Raw genomic sequence first — 24,188 nt, forward strand, 5'->3', positions numbered from 1 at the left:
GCTTCTAGACTGGCTGAGATCAGTGTATAAGAAATAAGCAGAAATACATGCTCACCATAGCCAAATTGATCCTACAAATCAATTTTAAGGTGCCAAACATACTTTGTATGTTTACCAAAAAAATGTAATCAGTGGCAGTTATTGCAGCTGTTTGTTTGTTTAGGCTGGGTTCTAGTTAATATTAAAACAGAGAAAGTTAAAGAAGAGCTGTTAGGAGCTTGCGAACTCTTAAACATTAACGGATTTTTGGTCATATGCCGTTGTCTCCTTTAGACTTCCTGGGGTGAAGTTGTTAGTTAGGCTGTTGGGGTGAAGTTGTTAGTTAGGCTGTTAGTGTCTTACTTGAATCATGTCTCTAGAGTAAACATCTCTTTTGGCTTTCTTGTAGTGCTTGTTTCTGAACTGTCTACTGCTCTCCTCCTTTTAGAATCATGTGGCTACTAGATTTTATCATGTTCAAGAGTTTTCCGATTATAGGGGTCAAGTGTTGATCTACGGGATGGTGAGGTTTTCTTTTTTTCTTTTTGGTTTGTTGTTGTTTTGTCATGAATACCTGGCCTCTTAAGGGGATTGTGTAATAGAATGAGTCTGCATCTTAGAGCCTACCTCATAGGAGAACAGGCTACTTAACGTTTACATTCACAGACAAAAAATTGACAGGAGCTGTAAACATCAATCAGAAAAAATAATGTTTTTATAATGGGTATCTAGAAAGATTTAAGTGTGCAATTAATATCCTATGTGGAAGACTAAAGCAATGTACCTGGTATAAACCTTATTTTTGGTTAGAAGTTTTTATGAGAGAAATGTGAGATACTGCTTTGAATTGATGGAAGTGTTGCAGTGAACAGCATGTTAGGAGGGACGTGTACGGTTGCAAAAAAAGGGGGGGGGGGAGTAAATTTTGCCTGCTTTTGCAAGCAGACTGAATAGTCATTTTGCATAACTTGATTTCTTTCCAAGCACTTCATGACTGACTGTCAGTGTCCTGAGTTCTGGGAAGATAGTTTTGAAATACTGTCATGAAAAATAAAGCTGAAAGCGCCTTTGTGTGTTACTAGACCAGTGTGAGAGGAAAGAAGACAGAGGGGAGGACAGTATGTTGTAGAGTCAGGCAGGCTTTTACAACTCTAGCTGAAGAGGCTTAAAAAGTTACCTTCTCAACTACTTGTTATCTCTTTTTAGTTGAAGGTTACAGTGCTCGTGACTGAAATATCTTAATAGATTGTGTCAATGCTCTTAGTCTATGTAAATATGAAGTCAGGTTAGTTTAAATCCTCTTTATGGATGCATCAGGTTAATGTAACTTACTTTGCACTAGTCCACCTGCAGTAGTACTTCTGAAAAGTTCTTACATCTTCAGTGTGGAGCTGATGACTTGTATGTTGTCGTGAACCACTATAGGTGAATTTTCAATGGTTTTGCTTGTTTGTTTTGCAGAAGATTTTGCTCAAATTGGAAACATTTTGAGGATCGAATAAGCTTTTGAGATAGAAGGTGACCCAAAACAATGCACTTTAGAAAGATGGGAAAGCAGCTAAAGGAGGAGTCATAGGCTTTTAGATGCTTTGGAGTACCTTGTGCCTATTAAATGCATCTCTTCCCAGTACATAAAGATATACTCTCAATATTAATGTGATGATTTTCAGTTTATAAATGAAGAACAAGTGTTGTCGTGTTTGCCAAAGTTATAACCAGAACAGAACTTAAACCGCAGAATTTCAGTTTAGTATCTTAATCTGTAGATCTCCATGGAAAATTTTGATGCAGCCCACCTGACTAAGATTTACTGATTTTTACAATGACTTTGTTTTCCAGATAGAATGAAGTTGATATAAACACTAAAACAGTTGTATGGATAAACTCTGTAGCAAAATGACTTGTTACTGTAGGAAGGAAAAAATAGAATGTGAAAGAGAAAACAGTAAGGCAAAGGGAAATAAACCATACTTTCCCTCTTTAGTTACTACCCTAGTGTTAGAAGCAGTGGTGTGGGGTACTTTGTTTCTTTCCTTTGAAATGTCAGTGGAGTAGCACTTTGTTTGTGATATACTTCTAGCACAGTACAATGACTGTCTTTTAATTGTGAGCACAAATAAGTGCTTCAGAATGGCTATGAGGAGATGGTCCTGTTTCAGTACATGAAGAGCGTGGCTGTTCCATTAGGGTGCAGAAATCTTTGGAGGTTGATCTGCACTGGTGTCATCATTTTAGATACTTTTTGGACAGGAAAAAGTTCTTGCAAACTTTCAAAAATGTTTAATGAGGGAGAAGGGGATAAATGCTTTAGAGACACTAGTTTCTGAGGAAAACTGCTAATGAATGCAATTCATCATGGATGTCATGTTGCACATGGTACAAGATCTTGTGGGACCTTTGGTTGTTAAAGCAGTGAATTGTATACAGAATTCACTAAATAATGTATCAGTTTTGGGATCTTGTAGTTTGACCCAAATATCTAGAAAGTTGACTACCAGGTGTACACATAATTTTGGAATAGCTTCTTCCTTCATCCTTTTCACTCTGCAATATGTTTATTGATTTTTGCCACTGCTATTAGTGGCACCTTCTGAGGGCTACTTACATATCAGTTGTGAACTTAAAGACACTAATAACATTTCCTATGCTTCCCCCCCCCAAAGACTTTTGTGAATACATTCACCTCCAATTCTTTACTCAAAATAAAAAGTTTCACATAAAGTAGGTCTGCTGACTTGCTCAGCCTCAGGTTATTTTCTTCATTCATAATCTCTGAATTCAACACAGATGTACTGTTTTCCCTTATCTCTTTGTTCCCAATTTCTTTAGACAAGAATGTCTGGAGTCTAATAGTTGGAACCTAATAGTTCTGGTTCAGTGGCTGAGGGAAGGGCACTGAATGTTTGTCTCGACTTCAGCAAGTACTTTGACGCTGTCTCCTATAACATACTCATAGACAAACCGATGAAACACAGGCTAGATAAATGGTCAGTGATGCGGACTGAAGACCGGCTGAACTGCTGGGCTCGAAGGGTTATGATCAGCAATATGAAGTCCAGTTGAAGGCCAGTCACTAGTGGTGTATTCCAGAGGCTGATACTGAGGCTGATACTGTTGAACATATTCATTAATGACCTAGGTAATGGGACAGAGCACACCCTTAGCAAAGTTGCAGGCTGTACAAAATTGGTTGATACACCAGAGGGCTGTGATACCTTTTGGAGGGACCTCAACAAGCACAAAAAAAAGAGCTGTCAGGAATTGTGTGGAGTTCAACAAAGGGAAGTGCAAAGCCCTATACCTGGGGAGGAAGAACCCCATGTTCCAGTAAGGGTTGAGGGAGAACCATCTGGAAAGCAACCTGAGGGTTGTGTTCACATAATCCTTCTTCCTGGTTGACCTGTTTCTGGTTTTAGTGGTGACAAAGTCACTTGGTTTATCTGGTTCTTACAGTTGTTGATGGGCTGCACAAATCTGGCTGACTTTTCTTGGAATGGATGAAGTCTAGTGTTTCATGGCACAGCTATGGTAGGAGGTACCTAACTATGACAGCTGAGGTCATTGCTATCTTAAACTGGAACCACATTGCAAACTTAGCTTGTCCTTGGCATGGGGCTCCTGTTCTGTACTCATATTGTTAGCCATGCCTTTCTGTTACCAGATACCAAATGAAATCCGAGTGTGACTTCTCTGCCTGTCTTGGAGCCTGGGGGCTCTGAACAGCTGCCATGATGACAGGCTGCTCATTTTGTCAGGGGCAGCAAATAGAAGAGCCAAAGAGTTTCTTCAAGTTGAGGAACAGCTAGTCCATTCTTCAGGCTGTTCTTCTGTTTGAAATGTTAGTCCTCGCACAGAAAAGACTGTAGCTGGGTTTAACGGCAATTTTTTCTTCCTTGTGTCGTATAAATAAAATAAATGCATAAATTTTTACACACATTTAACAATCTCTGTTGTAGAGGAAGGATCCTAAAGATATGTTGTTCTTTTGTTACTTGTTTTCTTTTTTCTCTTTGTAACTCTAGTGTTAAATAAATCATGCATTTGAAGGGAGAAACTAGCAGATACCGCCAGTTAGAACAAGCTGGAAGGGTGGAGTGAGTAGGCTAGACAACTGCTTGCTCTCCACCCGTGCTCTTACCTGATTCTGGTGGAGTCAAGCAAATAAGGTGTAAGTGCTTGTTCCGAAGTAATCATTCAACTTAGAGCCAGAGCTAAGCTGAGATGAATCAAGCGTTTTAGTACTATAAAAAGCAACACTGAAGTCCTATCAGAACAAATGTCACAAGGCTGCCTAATGTAAGGAGATTGGCCACTTATTCAGCTCGGATTTCTTCTTTTTACTTTGTGTGTGTGTGTATGGGGGGGGATTCCTTGTAGATCTCAACTACTCTGGCTAGTTTATGTGATGAAACTGAAGCTGGTGGCTCCAAGACAGAAGAATGCCAGTTCAGTGTCTCCGCCAGTCTTAACTGGCTCCATGCCGCATGTAGACTAATTCACTAGATACCAGAAATTCTGAATTGTTATGGTTACGGATTGCAGGGGCTTTTATAGATGAATGTTAGTATCCTGGCAGTGTTTCACACTGCGTAGTCACTTAAAGTGCATTGAATATCCCCCCCCCTAAAAGAGTTTGTTTTGCATCCAAAGGAGCACAAGATGTTCATCTGGGAGGCAGAAGACATTAGGTCAGCTTGGCCCGAAAGGAAGGTCATTAAAACCTGTGTTAGGTTGTGGTAACCTGAGCAGCTCTTAGCAAGCTACAGTCTAGATTACCTCTTGTTACTTTGATATTATGATAGCTGTTCCATTTTAAATTAATTGGTGGTTTTCTTCCTTAATAGTATAAAGTATTTCAGCACTAGGAAATACAGTGAGAATCCACTGGAAATTGTATTTTAAGGTCTTGGTCCATACATGGTTAAGCCTGGCCTGCAAATAGGATTTCAGTCCCTTTTGATTATCCTTATGGAGGGATTCAGTTCTTTCAAGTTACAAAATCAACAGATTGAGTTGGTGATCTTGAAACCGTATGGCAAAGGGCATACCCTTTGGCCCTTGTTGACCCAAATGATCAACATAGAAATAGTGTCACTCGATCACTTTTGCAGTGTCTTACCCTAGTCTGACTTTGACGTGCATCATCAATATAGAGAGTTTGCAGTGAGATGAATGGGAGCATTGCCATTAATATTGATGGCTTCTGGATTGTGTCAAGGAAGTGCTATTAGGGCTCAGTGTTTTTAGAAGGGCAAGAATTCCTTAAAATAGATTATAAGAATTTGGAAAGAGAGACAAAATTGGTACTTCCATATGCAAGGTTTCTTCCTGACTTGAATTTTTCAGGTATTTTGTTTGTGACATGGCAGGTGCTAACACTTTTATTTTATTTTTGTACAGCTGTTGCTGTGTTCCTATTTATTTGTTACGTGTGCTTTCATGTGATTAAACAGAGATGGTTTGGCCTTAGCAGTACTGATGAGGTGTACTGTACTCTGTGACCTTTGTTCATCATAAAGGGTGAAAAGAAGGATGAGGCATCCTGGTTTAAGGATTTGTCTGAAAAAAACTTCTTTTTTTTTCAAGCTTGTATTCAAAACCGCAGCATTAAAAAATAAATAAATAAATAATGAAACTCAGATCTGCGTTATAGTTTCTCTGAGGCTGAGTGAGGTTTCAGTTGTTTTCCTTTATTGAAGAAGTATATGAGATATTTCTTTTCAAGGAAGAGCATATCACAGGAAAATGCAAAGTTGAGTTTTGTGATTGATTTATGATTAGTTTTGATGTGAATTAAATTTTCACTTTTTGTGTCAACCATCAATGTGAAACTAAAGCTAAACTGAAGAAGAGACTTTTTTTTTTTTCCCCAAACGAACATTGATAAATAAATGATATAAATATGGGTAATGATTTAAGGAAAAAAAAAAGTCTGACTAAACAAAACTAATTCATCACTAATATAGTCAAATATTGTGTGCCCAAAGGTATATTATTTGTTACCTAAGGCTTGGTCCAGCAAAGAGTGGATGGGAGAGGCTAAAGAACTTCTTAAGCATTCACTAATGCATGTACTCTGTGTTGGTCTGCCACATGTAAAGGATTTTATAATTAAGTGTTTTGGTCTCTGAACCTCTTCAGCTATTGAGGCATTACAGGATAATCATTAGTAACTACAAAAGAAACATAGGTGACCCTTTTTGTTTGTTAAATCTGGTTAAATTTGCATAGTTTGTTAACTCATTTATGTTTAAGGGCAATTTTAAAGGTATGCACTGGAGAGGGCTGTTGTAGAAGATTGTCATCTTATATACCTCAGTAATGGGCCATTACACTTCTTAATCCACAGGCTTTTGGTATTAAAAGCTCCTAAGAATTACTAGGTTTTAATTTGGAATAACTGCCTCGAGCATATAGCTCAAGTTTTTCTGCAAATGTGCTTTTAAAGGTTTGGTCTTTTACGCTATTAGAAGGGCTCAAATTTCCTCTTTTTTGTTATTTTTTGTGTGGAAGTCTCTTGTTTGTTTTAACATGCAGTTTTCTAGACTGAGTGATTGTCATGCAACTGGAAAACCTCTTGCAAAAAAACCCATGAAAATATCTGTGGTAATGAACGCTAAATTGAAAAGCTCTCATGAGGAGAAGGGAGTCCACCCAGAAGTTTGCCAGCCTTCATCTCCTTAAGATACCCTGAATAAAAACTGCTGCAGCTCCCAGTTGGCTTCTTTAGTTAGAAGCAGTCAGCAGGTGATGTAGTAAGGTCTTATTTCTGGTCACTGGATTCAGTGCTCTGGCCAGGTAAACAACTCTCTGTATGTGACAAATCCTTCCAAATAACGGTAAAATGAAGCTATGCACTACGTTTTAAAATATCCATTCAGTTTCATAAAACTGAAAGATATTTTTCTTGGAGATCTAGAAGAGGAAGTAGATGTTGGGGCTGACACACTGGATAAAAATAAAATCCGTAGTTATTTTGCCAGTCTCTTGCGTGCATATTTGAATGTCCTGAATTTACTACTACACCATCAAAATTGACACCATCTGGATTTAGTTTTAGCTTTTGATCTTCTGCCATGACCCTTACTATCACCTCTGCTATTTTTACGCAGTATGTAATACCACTAGCTATCGCAGCCTACAAGTCTTTTTCTCACAGTGAGCAGATAAGGATTCTCATCGTCTACATGTCTCATACTTCATTTTTTGTTTAACTGAGGATTTGTGAAAAACTGTTTAGTTACTACAAGCATTGCTGAACAAGACGACAGACTTTTGAACCTCTTCGTTCTAATTTTATACAAAAATAAATGCTAGAGGGGTTTTGTTATGGAGAAAATGACAAGATGTTTCCTGTATTGTTCCCCCTCAGCCCAGCAATCTGTGTGACAAGCTTAGCCTATGTCACAGAAGGTTCTTCTCGGAGTGTGTCAGGTTCATCTGTACACTGTCAGTTTTCTTGGTTCAGGGTGTAACATGGAACTGAACTTTATGTTTCTGACCTGTAGCTCAAGACAACTACTGCTTACCAAGCCTGTTCCAACCATGTCTTTTAAATAGTATATCTGGATGGGACTATTTCCCTTCCCTTCTAGTCGTGTGGTACATGGCCATGAGTTATATGACAGTGATAAAAAGTCAAATGGCTGTGTGGTCTCATTCTGCTCTCAATGCCCACCTCGATGGTGTTCAGACTTTCTAATGCATCAAATGTGACAGGGTCAAAAATTATATTTTACTTGTTTTGTTTCTTCTGTTTTGTACTTAAGCCGTGGAACAGTACAGGTTTTATATGTAAATGTATTCCTTTCGCATTTCAGAAACATATGATCAGTGCTCTAATAAGCAGTCTGCAGTTAAAAACTCTGCTTAGATTGGGTGGTCTTTGTTACCGGAAAGTAGTGCTTGCTTAAATCTCACATTAAATATTTTTTGAAATTAACAACTATTTTCATTTTGTTCCTATTGTCTCCCTAGATGGTAAAAGCAATCCAAGTTCTACGTATCCATCTGCTTGAGCTAGAAAAGGTTAATGAACTCTGCAAGGATTTCTGTAGTCGCTACATTGCCTGCCTGAAGACAAAAATGAATAGTGAAACTCTATTAAGTGGAGAGCCCGGAAGTCCTTATTCGCCTGTGCAATCTCAGGTATGTTTCAAACAGTTAGGTGGATTTTGCTTAAATTTCCTGAGGAAGTTATAAATACACTTATGTTGCTCTTAGCTTGCAAGTGGAATTTCTGCCATTTCTCTAACTTTATCAAATCTGTTAACATTAGAAAGAGCTGCAGTTGTGTATGTATGTGTATGTGTGTGTGTGTGTACATGCGCCCGTGTGTGCCACTGTGTGGTGAGCAAATTTGTTGCAATGCTTAAAGGATCACTTTTGTAATTGGCACCCAGTGCCTATTAGACATCCAGTCCTATAGAATGGTCCTGACATGCAGAAGTGTTTGCTACATGTTCTTCTCGGTCTTGTGACTTAAATTTCACTATCTGCAATCATTACTGAAGTTTTGATATCTGCAAATGTGGAAAGGAGAGTTTGAAGTGAGGCAAAAGTAACTTTTAAAAGATGTTTTTGTATGGCTGTAATAACCTTACTCCTGTAGAGTCAGGAAGAACTGGATTTTGTGTGTGGAAAAAGTAGAAATTATTCATACATATTAAGGCATGTGTAAGAGTTTGCATGGTCGGGGCGAGTAAGAGCTTTCCTGAGTTGAATAAAATATTAAACACCTTCAATACATACTACATTATTCTAAAGTTGAAAGATGTTAGGATAATAACTGAAATTCTAAAGTTTTGATGCTTGTAATAAAAGCATCAAGGGTCCATTTCATCTGTCCTTTTTCCCCTGTGTGTTTGGAAACTGCTTTTTTCTTAGTATTCATATACCTAGAATCATTTCCCTCTTAAAACTTCTCCAGATAATTTTATGTCTTTTCTAACAGTTGCTTTCATTAGGATTTTCAAAGATACTGATTGGTGGTAATGAGAAAGTTAATGTAGGTAATGATGAACCTCTAATGAAGTCTATTTCTCTTTGAAGTTAATCCTGTGTGTAAGCCCCCAACATGGTTTTAGAGCCGAAATTACAAAAGCATGCTTTATCTCCTTTTTTTTTTTGGAAAAAAAAAAGGCAGCAACTAATTGTTTTATTTTTCTAGCAAATTCCAAGTGCCATTGCAGGCACACTCAGTCCCCAAGGGATTATGGTGCCAGCATCAGCATTGCAGCAGGGAAATGTAACTATGGCAACAGTAGCAGGTATGACACAGTAAAGAAAAACTGGCACCTTGCTCTTCATTTTGATTTCTTTTCTGGTTGTTACAGAAGATACACAATTACTTTTTTAAATGGTTTTTTTAACTCTAATAATGTACGAAAAGTTGTTGTTATTATATAGTCTAGTGCCTTACTGGTTTCTGAATGTTAGTTTAATTTCCGTGTATATCAAGTGCATATATGTGAGTGGAAATTAGAGTTTAAATTATTAATACAATATTAATATAACTTTAAGAGAAATTCCTGTGCAAACTACTATTGTTAAAAGTAATTTCAGAGACTGAGGTATTTTTCAAAAACAAAAATCTATTTGACAAAGACATGCATTAGTTAAAATACTGAACTTATTAGCCTTTTCCTGCTTTACGCAATTTAGAACTGTACCTAGAAGCCTGAAATCCTTGAGGTCTAGGTTTTGCTCCTTTTGAATGGAAATGGCATTTGAACTGGAAAGTTGTATCTTGCTTCTAAGCAAGGTTTAAAAACCCCAAAACTTAAGTACAAATGCAGGAGAGCAATCCAGTCCTCTCCTACAGTGTAATATTTCAGAGAACTTATCCTAAAAGACAGTTCCTACTTTGTGGCTTTGTGCCCAGGACTTCCTATGCATTCACCAACATGCTGTCATCTTAGCTGACCTGAACATCCAGGTGTTACCAGCTGACTGTCCCAACCACTCGGCACAGATAAATGGCTTTTCAGCATAGAGTCTTGTTAGCTGAAGAGTAGCCTAGCTGCAGCAAACTTGATAGCCTAATGGTCATGGCATTTTCCTTTGAAAACAGAGAAGGTTGATTTGAATTCAGATCTCTTATTTCCTGAGCGAGTATTTTAATTGATAGACTGCTAAAGTTGATGTTACTCCCACTCTGTCTTTTCAAAGACAGGAGAGAGCAAAATGGAGATATCTAAACGGAACAAATTAAATTTTAGTTTTGTGATTGCTGTAAGTCAATCTGAATGCTGGCTGAAGCTGAAAGGGGTCATTCTTCCATCTACCTACCATTGGCCCTTCTATCCTGACGCTCCTTTGTGTGGGCACTAGCATTTCTGTAGCGGCTCAGTGAGTGACTGAGAACTATATGGCCAAAACCGTGTCTATTTTTGCTAGGTCACCACACAGCTGCACAGTTGCAAGTGCCAGCACTAGCAAGATGCAGGTGGGAAGAAGGGAAGGACTGCCTATTCTAGCATTAGCCTGCACTTAGATCAGCATAAAATTATGACCAAATCACAGCATTAGGCATCCATGTCTAGAAAGTGTTTTGGGTGCTGTGAATCACAGTCTTTGAAGTTTGTCTAGTTAGACACTTCAACTTCAGAATTGCAAAGACAACTCTTCTTTCAGTATTTGCTATTAGCTCACTTCAGCATCTTCCGTTGAACATGATGAGTGTTGTGGGGCTTTTTGGTCAGTGTCAACTGACCCCAACCCCATCCCTTAATTCATTGACTTTCTTTGTAAGGAACATTATTGTCTAACTTGGATTTGTAAATTCTACTTTTTGGGGGCTCAGGTGCCTAATTATCAGTCACTGCAGTGCAAATATTTTGACACTAAAGAATTCAAAGTCATTAGAAGCATTAGATTTAACATATCTAAAATATAAGGAAATACAATCAAATTTAGCATATGTTTTTGTAGATGGATAAATTTCAATGTAACAAAGAACACATCTTGCATGTCTACTAGAAAAAAATAATTGATATATTATCAAAATTGTAATATTGCCTGCAGTGATATGTTTATTTAAAGAGAATGAATATTTGAAGTGCTTTTTCTTATCTGTAATCATTTTGTTGTGTTTTTTTGTTTGTTTGAAGGGGGGACAGTGTACCAGCCTGTCACTGTGGTCACTCCACAAGGCCAAGTGGTGACACAAGCACTGTCACCTGGGACTATTAGGATCCAGAATTCTCAGGTTTGTTTCATCAGCTTTATAGAAAAGTGTCCTGAGCTCAAATATCTCTCATTGTTTTTTTTTAAGAGTTTTGGTTTAAATGTGACACACTGACACAATAAGCTTTGTGCAGAAGTGCATAGTAACTAATGTAAAATTAGTGCAAGCACTGCAATAGGAATTATAAGTTTTATGACATGGTATAAGGCCCCAGAGAGATCTCCATTGACGTAACAGATTGTCATAGTTCCTAGCTGTTTACCTCTTTTTTTTTTTTTTTTTCTTGATGTCAAAAAAGTGTTTAAAAGTGTTTGTACATGAGTAATTAAAAACCAGATACCTTATACTGGCTAAATAGTGAACATTTTTTCAGTGATTAAGGCCTTTCTCGCTGGTGAGCTAGGTTTATGGCAGTGTGGATTCATTATAGTGTAACATGAAGCCACTGATGGTTTTAGAAGTTGGACTTTTTGTCACAAAGGTTGTGGCCAGTACTGTGAAATATATGTAGCTTTGAATTTTTGTGTCTTGAAGTATTCTACCATAAGATTTTCAATATATTGAGTTGAGACTATGAGAGACCTTCACATAGTGCTCATCAAAGCATATCCTAAGAAGCAGGGGCTGGCACTCTTTTGGGGAAGGTTCTTTAGAGTTGGATCAGGACAGCCCAGATTAAAAAATAAGGAGAAGGAAGCATGAAAATGAGACAATCTGAAGCTATGGAAAACCTTGCAAACTTTCTCTTAGAGCAGAAAGCAATAAATAAAATCTTTTAGGAACCTGGAGCCAATTAAAAATGTGAATCAGGAGGTATCACCCCCATACTATAAAAAGATCTACTGGTAATCACTGAGTGCCTCTCTTTTCTTCTTCTTTCTCCCTTCCCAATCCCCCCAAAGTGTTCTTAGAGTATTCTTACCTTCTTCTTACTGGCATGTATCTACTTGTCCACGTTCTGCCTTACAACACGTGCACTCCTACCCTTAGATATCTTTTGGAAGGAAATATGAACAATTAATCTCCTAGACTGAAGTGTTCTTGAAGAAAAATGATTTTTATCCTTCTGATAAGGGGGAAAAATAAGATACTATGTGGAAAATACTATCTATTGATATATAGTGAAGGGGAAGTTGTTTTTATTTATAAGCTGTCTGTGGCTTCTCTTGATGTTAATAGGAATCTCTAAACCCACCTATACCTAGGTTTGGGCCTGTATTCTTTGTCAGCTATGGGAAATCCCTCTTCAAATTCTTATTTCAGTGTTTTAGAATACTGTAGCAGTAGGAAGGAAATACTAAGGGAGAGCTGTTGAAAGTTCATTACAACCCCTCCATATTATAAACAGTCTGTTTATGATGCAAGATTTTACATTGGAAAGAAAAATATGTTCCAAATATATATGTATGTGTATATAAAAACACACATGCGTGTGCACACACTCCTAGCTCAGAAATTACTTTAAAACTTGTTTTATAAATGGCATAGACATGATTAGCTTGAAGAAACTGTTCTTTGTTTAAAAAAATTGAAGTTAAAATTGATGGAGTATCTCATAGGCAATTTGTGTATTATTTCTTACTAATTTTGCCTAAATACTGAAGAACATATCTACTGATGTTCACAGGTGGTCTTTCTTTTACTTTTCCTACCTGTGTGCAAAGTATTTGGTGAACCTGTAAGAAATGAAAAAGGAAACAGAAGTGAGAGAGAAATATAAACCTCTAGAGAAATAGTAACAATGTTGTAAACTGAATCAAGAATTCTGCAGTCGCCTGAACCTTTTCCCCTTGATAGACCTCTGCATGTACCTTCTTGCTCTTTGAGAATTTAGATGCATTTATTTAACTGGACCTTGTACATCTTTGAGATTGTAGCACAATAGTTAATTTTACTAACTAAAATTAGTTACAATTAAGAAACAAAAGTTACGATTAAGGACTTTAATTTCCATACTTGCTTATATCTGCACGTAGTCAGTATATCAGGTTGCCAATTCACATTGCATTTTACACTTAACTTCAGCATGTGCAAATGACTACATAGGGTGACAAGTCTGTCATATTTACAATGTAGCATAGAGCAGTACACAGGCTTATTAGCCTGAAGTCTAGTATGTAGGTGGATTTTTTTCTAAATTATAGTAAATCACAAGATCACATAAACAGCCTGACAAGAGCTGCAATTCTTAAAACAGAAAAGTTGCATAAAATGTGAAAACTACAGAAATCTGATACAGCATTTCCACTGGATAAGGACACTTTGGAATGATACTGCAAGAAAGCTGCTATTGCAAGCTTTCCCTAGCAAATGAAGTATCTTTTTATAACCAGTGTTCCTGAAGCTTAGTTTCTTTTCATTCCTTCTATAATTGAGTTATTCATATATTAATACAAAGTACTGCTATTTTTGTTTTAACTTCTTTATTTCTTCTCAATTTATATTTGCAGCTTCAGTTGCAATTAAACCAAGATCTAGGCATCTTGCATCAAGATGATGGCTCGTCAAAAAACAAAAGAGGAGTTCTTCCCAAGCACGCTACAAATGTGATGAGATCTTGGCTTTTTCAGCACATAGGGGTAAGGACTGAAGATGATCAGGAGTCACAGGGTTTCATATAACTTTTCATGTGATCTTTTATGATTTTCTTCATGAAGAAGGTAAATTTATTTTACAGTTTTTTGTGTAATCCCAGTTCAGTTATTCTCAAAATCATTCAGAGTCGTTCCACAGAGTCTAATCAGTTTATTATTTTAATAAATATATTACATTTGCACCCCATGCTTTCAATAAACATTGTTAAAAGAGTTTGTTCTTATTTTCAGTGTTTTGAGAAGCAGTGCTCTCTACACCTTACTTTATTGCACAGTGAAAATTAGTTCCATGTATATAAGTATGTACATATAAATATGTATACATCTTTTGTGGAAGAGAACTTCAGATTTTGGGAGATAATTCCCCTTTCAACAATTCTTTTGACATAGTGCCAGTTGTGTTCTTACCTACTTGTGCTTACAACAGAATGTCTTTCCTTCATAAAAATATTTGTCCTTGAAGGATAAATAGGTCTTTTTAAGTTATATTATAGTGTATAGTTGGTGATTATTTTCTGTCTTTAGCAATTGATTTTACAGTAGATAAATGATACAGGAAAACTGTACGCACATCTCTGTTACATGCACTCTTTTCATCCATTTGTTTCAGGGTAGCTTTATTTAACTAGAAGAGGTTTGTCAGTACTCTCATGTGACATTGCCTTTAGACAGCATAACTAATCAGATCTTATCACATGCTGTGTTGCCGATAGGTCACGCTGTTTAATACTGTCAGCAATGAGAAGCTTTTTCTTCTGAAATTGACATCAGCAATTTAATGGTATCGTATACACTTTCAAGGGTAAAACCAATTTGTTTAGTAAATACTCTTTGTTAATTTATCTTATCTGTAAAAGTTTGTGAGATTTCTTCAGTTTGTTATTCACGAGTCAGATGGCCTTAGTCTAGCAGCTTCAATCAGCTGCAAGAAAGGAGTTCTTATTTTTGATGAGGAGATGAAATGGAAGCTTACACCTTTTTTATTTGCGTTTTGTCCTGTTTAGCATCCTTATCCAACAGAGGATGAGAAGAAACAGATTGCAGCACAAACAAATTTGACACTACTCCAGGTTAACAACTGGTAAGACCAGAAATGTCTGTTACTGTCTCCACATGCTTGCAGCACACAGAAATAGTCAAGAATATAACTTGGACATCTGGAGTCGAACTTACTGTACCTAGTACATGCATGTTATTCTTATAATACACAAGCCATATTAATACTTGTGCCGTTTAAATTCAATAATGACTCAGTAAAACTTTGCAACACTAAAGAGTTTAATTTTTTTCTATAGCTGAAGGGATGGAAACGCTTCAGGTTTTTTTGCATATAAAGAGATTCAGGTTAAGAGGATTTAGTCACCTGTGTAAAGGCTCTGAAAAATGTGCACTAGTAATCATGGTTGCAAAGATTTAAAAGTTACTGCCAACAGGTATTCCTTCTTCCCTTCTGTGAAAGGGTGCTATCCCCTGAGCAGTGATGTCCAGATGGAATGCCTCAGTGCCTCCACTGCTCGCTCGTTTTATGGGCTGACATCTTTTAATATGTCTTATTTTCACTAGAGATATAAGACGCCTATCCCTGAAGAGGAGGAGCAGGGGTGCCAACATGCATCCTATTCTGCTCAGGGTATTGATTCCTAAAATTGTTGCAGCTAAGTCCAACAGGACTCTTCCTCAGATTTCAAAGATGATGCTGGCTACATGACTGCAATGGGGTTCATTGAGGAAATACTTGAGATAGTGGCAGTGCACAAACTCCAGAAGTGGAGCAATATAACTATGTCTACATAGCATGGTGATAAGAGAGCTCTTTGGTACTGGGAGTTGACTAAGTCTCTGCAGAGCATTGTATTACACTGCATGGACCTACCAGCTCCACTCTGCTGCTTTCCACTGCAGGTAAAGTTGGGTCCTCAACATGTTTTGGCAGATTTTGCAGGGAATGCTATCCACAGTCACAAGACAACTTCTACTTCCTGCAACAGCTAGCTACAGTGAAATTGATTCAGTTAATTGCTGGTAGCCAAGTGAGATGTGGGTTAAATGTTTTCCTGTTCAGTAGTTGAAAAGGGAAGGACAGCAGTTAGCAGTCAGTAAACTAGTTGAGATCAAGGAGTGAAAAGGAATTGGGAAAGATCTGAAAAACGTGTTTGATATGGTCTCTTGGATCAGGAAATAGGCCTGGCAAAGCCAGGGAGCCAGTAGAGTAAGTCATACAGGAGCTTAGCAGATTAAATTAAACCAAACCAAACAAGTTGTTAAGGAAAGAGCTAGATTTTAGGTGATCCCTTGTAAGAGGAGTCTCAGCTTTTTTGCATTGTGCTGTCAGCAAGTTTTCTGGTGATTAGTTTTTAATAAGGTCCTGAAATGTGCATCTGTCATGTTGTTTGCAGAATTTCTTCCGGGGGGAGGGCGGGAGAAAGGCTGCTAGCAGCAAGACAAAAGGCCTACTTTCTTAGCTAGTTTGACAATATCAAAGGATGCCCGTGTTTCGGGAGCATTTTATTATGTTAAAAAATATCAAGCCCTACCTGGTAGGGAGAAGTGACATTTTGCAATTTCGATATTTCTGATTTAGTATATTTTTCACTATATACTTGTGAAGCTGAGAGAGAGTACATTTAAAGTTATCTTGTCGTAAGTATTTCTTATCTTTGATTGTGTTTAGGTTTATCAATGCTAGAAGGCGAATTCTTCAGCCAATGCTGGATTCCAGTTGTTCTGAAACTCCAAAAACAAAGAAGAAAACAGCTCAGAACAGACCAGTTCAGAGGTTCTGGCCTGACTCCATTGCTTCTGGAGTTGCTCAGCAGCAATCTAATGAGCTTACAATGTCAGATGGTAAGGAGAGCTAGCTAGAAAACAGATCATAAAGTTAATTCCTCTGCAACATGGAATTTGAGTGTTTGATATGTTTGTTTGTTGGGAGGCGACTTCTTGGTATTTCTGCATGGCTGTTTTTAATTGGAAAAACAACAGAAATATGGGGGGGTGGGGTTTATCATCCTTAAAATTGTTTCTATGCTTGGGGGGGGGGAGGATATTTTATTGGAAATTATGTTGAGAAACTTGCTTTTATTTCAAAAGTTACAAAATGATGTAACAAAAGTTAGATGTGCAACTACATTCTCTCACAATGTGGATATACGTCAGTATTATTCTGTTTGATTAGCAATATTGGACTGTACTTCCATCTTTGTGATTCTCCATCCTGTTCACATTCCTTTCAGTATTGCTAGAGGGGCTGAGCATTTGCAATTCTATACATGCCTCATGTGTTTCAAGTTGAGCACTGAGATGCAGGGAAGTACAATAGAGCTTCCAAAGATTTTAATTGAAGTAACTTTGTTAGCAACAGATCAAACTAAAATATTTCTCTTTCTTAAATTGAATCTAACTGCTTTAATCTCAGGACCATCCTTTTTCTTTCCTGCAGCCTGCTGCTTTATTACAAACTAGAAACAATTGCAAACTTGTAGCAGCTTTTCCCTCAGCCTCTGCTGGATCTGACAACAACTTTATTCATTTAAGACATCTTGAACGTCTCTGAACACTCATTTTTCTGCAATAAATTAAGCTGCAATACTCTGCAAAAACTATCTTGCAATGACTTGAGCAGAGAAGTGTTACAATGAGTGTCCATAGCACAGCTAAGTTTAAGGTTTTGAGCCAGCTTTAATTCTGAGACATCCTAATATTTAAGTGCTTAACAACCTAAATAATGCAGCTTTTATTTAATGCAATTCCTTAGGTTTTCTTCCTATGGATTAGAAACAACCTGTGTTATATATAACTCTGTATTACTTAAAAATAGTAAACCAAGAAAGATGCTAAAGTGTTATGATTATGCTTCTCCAGGTGCTGTTGTAACAATTACAGCTCCAGTCAACATGAATGTAGACAGTCTCCAGTCTCTGTCATCCGATGGTGCTACTTTGGCTGTTCAGCAGGTTATGATGGCAGGGCAAAGTGAGGATGAGTCTGTAGACAGCGGTGAAGATGATGGAGGAGATCTCTCAACGACAAATATCAGTGGGCTGGTCTTGGATAACAGCGATTCTCTGCAGTAGGAATCAAGACAGAGTGACAAAATGCTTAGGAAAAAGAACTGACTGACTGTTTTTATAGTTTGCACAGCAAACATTTTACACAAGTTTTATTTCTAATATGTTTTATATGTAGATATAGAAGGGTGCACTTTTTTGTATTTCATAGTAAGCTTAAAGAGTGTTTTTGCAGGTGCAGCAACTTCTTTCAAATGTGTTTTTTTCATTTCATTTTCTTATTTCAGAAAATTGTATCTAGTAATATAAAGAACCACATAAGCACCCTTTTGTTCTCTGAGGAATTGGAAGTGCTGCAATTTCTGAAGAATTATGCAGTTTCAGTAAGTGCTGTTATTTAACACAGCTCTTGATGGGCAGATGATGTAAATTTAAAGCATGTGACACTAGTGTGTGGAACTTGATCATTAAGTTAGATGCATATATTTGAAAGATGCTTCTGCACCTTAAAAACTGCTAGTCTGAGGTGGACAGCAACACACAAAAAGAAAATGGTGATGTGTGATTCAGTAGCGAATGTATGGCAATTTAAATAAGTTTAGTTTCTCTCATAGTCAGTGAGCCTGTTTATCATTTGCTATAAAAACTCCTATTTTTACCTTGCCGGGATTATTGGATAAAAAATATTTTTATAAATTCAATAGGAATTGGGATGACGACTGTATTAAGCAGGAGAAAAACAAATTTCCAGAGGGGAAAAATGAATGTTTAGTATTCCTATTTGGAAGGTCTGAAAACTGACCGAATTTAATAAACAAGACTACAGTAGCATTCTATGATTCTCAGCTATCCCATAGTGGTATAGTATATTTGATAATAGCATAAGAACAGCCCACTGTTTGATGGGATTTTGATATTGTCAAACTTTGATTTATATTAAGTGTAAACTAGTATTCAAATAACATTAACGCTGTATCTAAACTTGTATCTGAAGATGTTTGCAAAATGAGTATTCAGGTAAGTAAATTCAAACACCCACAACACTTCCAGCTATTAGAGAAGTTTAACAGTTTATAGTTTGATTCTAAAAAATGAAAAGTTGCCTATTATATGGTGATGAGTTTTGCTATCTTTTTGCTATTTTATTGCATTTGAAATATTTTTTCCCCCAGTACAAAAAGAAATAATTTATGGATTTATATAAAGTTTTCTCAAAGCTGAAGGTCACTACGAGAATATACAGCAGGCTTATTAGAGTAGGAGATCCTTGTGTGTCCTTTAAAAACTGAGATCTTGTGATGAAAGCACATTTTTTTTTTGTTGTATGTGTGGTAATAGACCATTTCTTTTTTTTTCCCAAAGTTTGGAATCTGTGTCTGTCTACCCGTGAACACTTGCTTTTGGAACTTTGAATTTCCTGTTATTAAGTATAAGTAACAGACTCCAAGAGTCTCATGGTATGATCAAGGTCCTCTTTTCTTCCCAGTCCATTTGTCCCTCTCTAGGTTTAGATCAAAGACAGAAATTTCTTCTGATTTAGACCAAATCTAGTTGCATTTCTAAAATGACAGGGAAAAGGACAGGGGAAAGCTTTTAGAATCTTAGACGTTGTATTTGAACAAAGCCCTTTACCAAATGCAAAGATTGAATACTTAATTTTTGCTTCACAAAATGCTCGGGCACATGCTTAGATCTCATTGATTTCAATAGGATTAAAGCATGTATTTTTTTGACATGCTGAAGTGCTTGGAAGTAGATCTTTAAAGACTGTTTCACAAGGCAATTTTAAGTCAGTATGAAGAAAGATTTTAGAAAGAAATGCCATACTAGTGACTAGTAGCTGTTTTGAAAAATTGGTGTTGGACTTTACTCAGCACAAGTGATGTTTCTGCAATGGCTTTCACTTACTCCCAGTTGGGGGGATTTTGCTTCTTGGTTCAAATGCAGTAATGATCTACTTCAGCCAAGTTTTGATTTCTAAAGAATTTGTTTTATTCTAACTTCTCCACTTCGCCACTAATGTGCCATGCTTATTAAAGAGCATAGTAAATGAATAATGAAAGATTTAATTAGGAAGACTTTGGCATAGCATAACTAACTCAATGGCTTTTGTAAAATCTAGTTTGACCCCAAAGTATTTAAAAAGACAACTATTGTGTACGAATCATGCTCCTCTGGAAATATTCAACCTACTGTTCCTACAAATGATACCTGAGATAATGAGAACCAAGAAACAGATTCTGTATTTTTCTTTTAAGTTACTTTTGTTTAACTCCTCAAGCACTTTGTCACCCTCACAGTTTCTATTATATAATTGGTTTTGTTTGTTGGTTTGTGTAGGGGTTTTATTCAGATACCCTTGTTCATAATAAATAGTATGTTAATTCTAGCACTACTTCTAGCGTGTAGGAGATGAATAATCTACTTCTCGGTGCGTACAGAGCTGTGGACAAAGATGCTTTTCCAGATCAACCTGGGCTAGAAGAATAGGCCATTGCTCACTTTGTCCTTTCCCTTTCTGACTAGCGATGTTGATGCCTCAGATCTACCAGGGAGCTTTCCCTAGCCTGCCCCAAGGTGGGCTGGGGAACAGCTCAGCCAGCGTATCTGTGGCTGTAGCAAGCAGTGTAGGGAAGGGCAAAAATGATCAGAACTTCTGTGGTTTATAGACGTATAACAGGCATTTGCCTATTCTTCAAGACTAACAGAATTGAGATCTTAAAAAAGAGAGGGTATTGATACCATTTAATCTGTATACACCTGGCTGGAAGAGAATTCAGAAATATGTGTAGTTTATCTCACATCTTGAACTCAGTTGGAAACAACTGGGCTTCAGGGCTTGCAAATTGCTGAAAGTTTAATTTTTGGAACAAATTATTGTCTGATTAGTTGTTTTATTTTTTATTTTCCTTTCTTTTTTTTCCCCTACTTGCAGCAGAAGCTTTATTTTCCTGAAATATTTGCAACTTTATCTTCAGCTTGTGTATAAATACCTGGAAAATGAAGCTGACTGGAAAGTTACTGTGAAAGGGAGAAAAATAAGTAGTTTTATCAGCAAATCAGAAAAAAAACCTAGCAAAGTGAAGTGAATTATTAAAACTGAAAAAAAAATTGTAATCCACGATATCGCAACATATGGAACTCAAACCTTCTCTTTTAATTCAGTTAGAGTAAGTTTTCTTTCCATGACTTCAGAAAGAAAGAAAAGTGATATTCTTCCCTTTTTATTATATAAGAAAGATTGCTAGTTTAAAGGAAGCATCTCTGCTCCTCTGCTCTGGAAAGATAGACGTTTATATTAGACAGTTAGTTACAAAGTCTTCATAGGGGACCTAACTTTAAACTTTAAAGTCACATTCATACATAACAGAAGAGCTAGCTTGTTTTTAAAATCAATGCAACTCTTCTGCAATTGTGATCATGGAAACTCAATCTCAATGTAATCTGGATCATTAACCCCCAAAGGGGTTCACAGTCCACTTTTTCCAATATTTCTATAGCAAGCAAGCCAATTTCCTGTTATTCTTTAACGTTAGGAATATTGCAATTAGTAAATCAATTCCCAATTGATCAGTGTATATTTAAAAATGATTATTCCAAAGAAATAATCATGTTAGAATTAAACACTTAGAATTGGCAGGTATGGCTCTGACTCTGACAGTTTCCTAGTTCTGGATAGGGGGCCAAGAGGTGTCCAGCTAACCTCGGGGTTACTCCATAAGGTGATACCTTAACTGCAAGAGAACTGCTCCCTTCTTCTGGACCCTGCTTATGATGAGAAAGCTTTTGGAGGGCCCTCTGGCTTTCTCCTGCCTGCATGCCTTATTTCCTTCTGAAACCAGGGTAGGGCAAGGGGATTAGAAGAGCAGGAGCATGTGTGGAGCTGGTGTGCACCAGGTATTCTTTGGTCAGACTATGGCCAGAAAATGCACCTCGATCAACGAACTGGACTGTTCCTACTTCCTGTGCTTTAAAAGTAACTTCGAGTTTATGGATCTTCTTGAGCAGGGCCACAGAGACTTAATGCATGGATAATACACCTATTTGTTTCTCTGATCATGTGGAATAAGAATTAGAAGGCAGGTCAACTTCCTGACTTCATGAACTTGAAAGGCAAAAGGATGAAAGAAGGTCTTTTCAAGGGAGGATAGTTTCATAAAAGCTATTAGCCTTGCAGCAGTTAAAAGTTATTTTGAAAAATGAAAGCACATGCATTTAATTGGGATTAAAGTTAATTTAAGATCTGTTTTCTGAAGCTACGTTATCTTGGGAGAAAAAAATGAATAAGCATTTGTCTATGCAAGATGAAAGTCAAAAGCATGTTGTATGAATCTGCCATTTTTAGATGCTTTATTGTTGTCTTTTTGGCTCCTGTTACTTTGAATCTTTTAAACCTTTCAGCCTTAAATTCAGCTTAGTTTTAGAGATGAATAGGCAAATGTCTGAAATGCTGTTGGAAATGTAACTGACCTTCATTCACTTGTGAAAATCCTGCATGTTAAATAAGAGAAGAGAAATGTTTTGGGTCCCTAGTAATAAATTCAGACTATCACTACCTCCTAAAAACAAAGCAAGCTGGCAAATATCCATGGAAAATACAAGTTTAACTGTAATGTTCAAACCAGTCTTACACTAAATACACTTTGCTAAGTCCTAAAATGACTTGATCACCCAGTATAAAATATAGTAAAATTGGCGCTGGTGCGCTCTTAAATGATTTCTCAAATCATATTACTTGATCATTGTTGTCTCCTGAAAATATAAAATCTGTTCTTTTTCTGTGACTTAGTTTAGAATAAGCTGAGTGATCACAGCTGTTTTGCCAGAGAAAAGCAATGTGGGAGAAAGCGCCTTACCAACCTTGTAGACTACTATGAAGATACTTAAATGGTATTAATAGAACCCGATGTTTTCAGATATTGATGGAAGTGGCCCATAAAAATTTTCAATGGTTTAGCAACATCAGGTTTGTACAATTGACAATCTTTAAAATGTGAAGCCTGTATTAATTTTTTTTTCTCCCCTGGAGAGGTTGTTAAGGGATTTTGTGAAGCAACTGATCTATCAGAAGATAAAGATCAGAACATGCTTCATGGATGATGTATTTTTACACTACTGCTTTTGTGAATTTAAAAACGCATCTTTAAAGTAAAGCATTTACATTTCATTAGCAGTACTGTTTGGCTGAAACACATGTTTTCAAGAAATCTTGAGCATAGTTTCAAACTAGTTAACCAATTCTTGGCCAAGAAGAGTCTTTGGCCTCTCTGTTTGTTTGGGTTTTCTTGTTTATGCAAATACAGAAAAATGTTTACTAGTTCTTAACAATACGGGAATTTTTATTATGCTTTTGTAATGCAGGAGCAGTTTTGAAAGAAAGAATAAGCAGGTAAATAGCCCATAATGTGTGTGACTTCTTTTGTTTGTTTCAAAATTGTTAATTAAAATGGCATGGACATCGAACTTTCAATAATGGTTCCAAGCATATATGGTACTGACTCACTTGAAAAGTAATGCAAGTCCCATGTGCTATAAGGCATTTCCAGTAATTCTATGTTTTATTAGATCAGAAATATTCAGAAAGCGAGCGGACTTCTAATAAGATAGTTGCAGCAACTCCTCTCCAGCAAAAAACTCAAACTCATTCCTGCAGTGGGTGGGAATCTCATTCAGCAAAGAGGAGGACAGACATAGCTGCTCTGAAGATAAGATGCGCTTCTGCTTATCATTGAAGCGTTGTTTATTCCCGCTTCTGCTTCCCCAGGATCTGGCGTGCCGAGATCCCCAGCCAGTACATCCCTCAGCCAAATCTGCCTGGCCTTAAGGGTCCAATGTGCCTGTACCGCTCCGAGGTGGTGCAGTCCAGCGGCGCTGTGCCCCGCTCTGCTCAGCAGCGCATCCCGCTGGTGTGGGTACCTCCAGGGAGTCCTGGGTATTTCATGAGCCAGGTCAAACCGTTCAGCTCAGCAAGCCGGGTTCTCTCTAGGCCACCTGATCAGCTCTGCAACAGAGGTCCTCTTACTTTGCTGGACATGCAATTATAAGCATAATTGGCAATTTTCAAATAAAATAGTCTTTACAATTATTGGTTTACTTCAGAACATGCTTCCAAGGTGATTTTGGATCATACATTATTTTAAAAGGTTAATTAATACTACAGACATGAGCTGGACAAATACATGTTCATTTCTTTGACTGACATTAATACAGTACCTGAGAGTAGCATGAGTTAACTCCTGGGAATACAGTTGGCAATAGGTTCCAGTCCACTATTTCCAGAGAGCAGATTTTTCCGCAGTGTGAAAAGAATGAACAGTAAACTTCTAAGGAAGATCCTTTCCCCTAAATTACAGTCAGGACAGTGTATTCTCCAGTCTTCTGGTCAAATGCCCTCAAAGATGATTCCTTCAAGATGTTTCG

General features: G+C 37.1%; 1 protein-coding gene across 2 annotated transcripts in view; it reads left to right on the forward strand.

Moving 5' to 3' along the window:
• The window catches only part of PKNOX1 (PBX/knotted 1 homeobox 1), a 56,968-nt gene extending 33,796 nt beyond the window's left edge, over positions 1-23,172 (forward strand). For both annotated transcript variants that reach the window (XM_062599268.1, XM_062599277.1), the window contains exons 6-12: positions 7,957-8,127; positions 9,149-9,248; positions 11,091-11,188; positions 13,618-13,746; positions 14,766-14,842; positions 16,433-16,605; positions 17,623-23,172. In XM_062599268.1, coding sequence (XP_062455252.1) covers positions 7,957-8,127; positions 9,149-9,248; positions 11,091-11,188; positions 13,618-13,746; positions 14,766-14,842; positions 16,433-16,605; positions 17,623-17,834 — 960 coding nt within the window. In that variant the 3' untranslated portion in view covers positions 17,835-23,172. The remainder of the gene's footprint in view (positions 1-7,956; positions 8,128-9,148; positions 9,249-11,090; positions 11,189-13,617; positions 13,747-14,765; positions 14,843-16,432; positions 16,606-17,622) is intronic.
• The last annotated feature ends 1,016 nt before the right edge of the window (positions 23,173-24,188 follow it).

Source organism: Rhea pennata, chromosome 1, assembly GCF_028389875.1.
Source record: "Rhea pennata isolate bPtePen1 chromosome 1, bPtePen1.pri, whole genome shotgun sequence".
Classification (NCBI taxonomy): domain Eukaryota; kingdom Metazoa; phylum Chordata; class Aves; order Rheiformes; family Rheidae; genus Rhea; species Rhea pennata.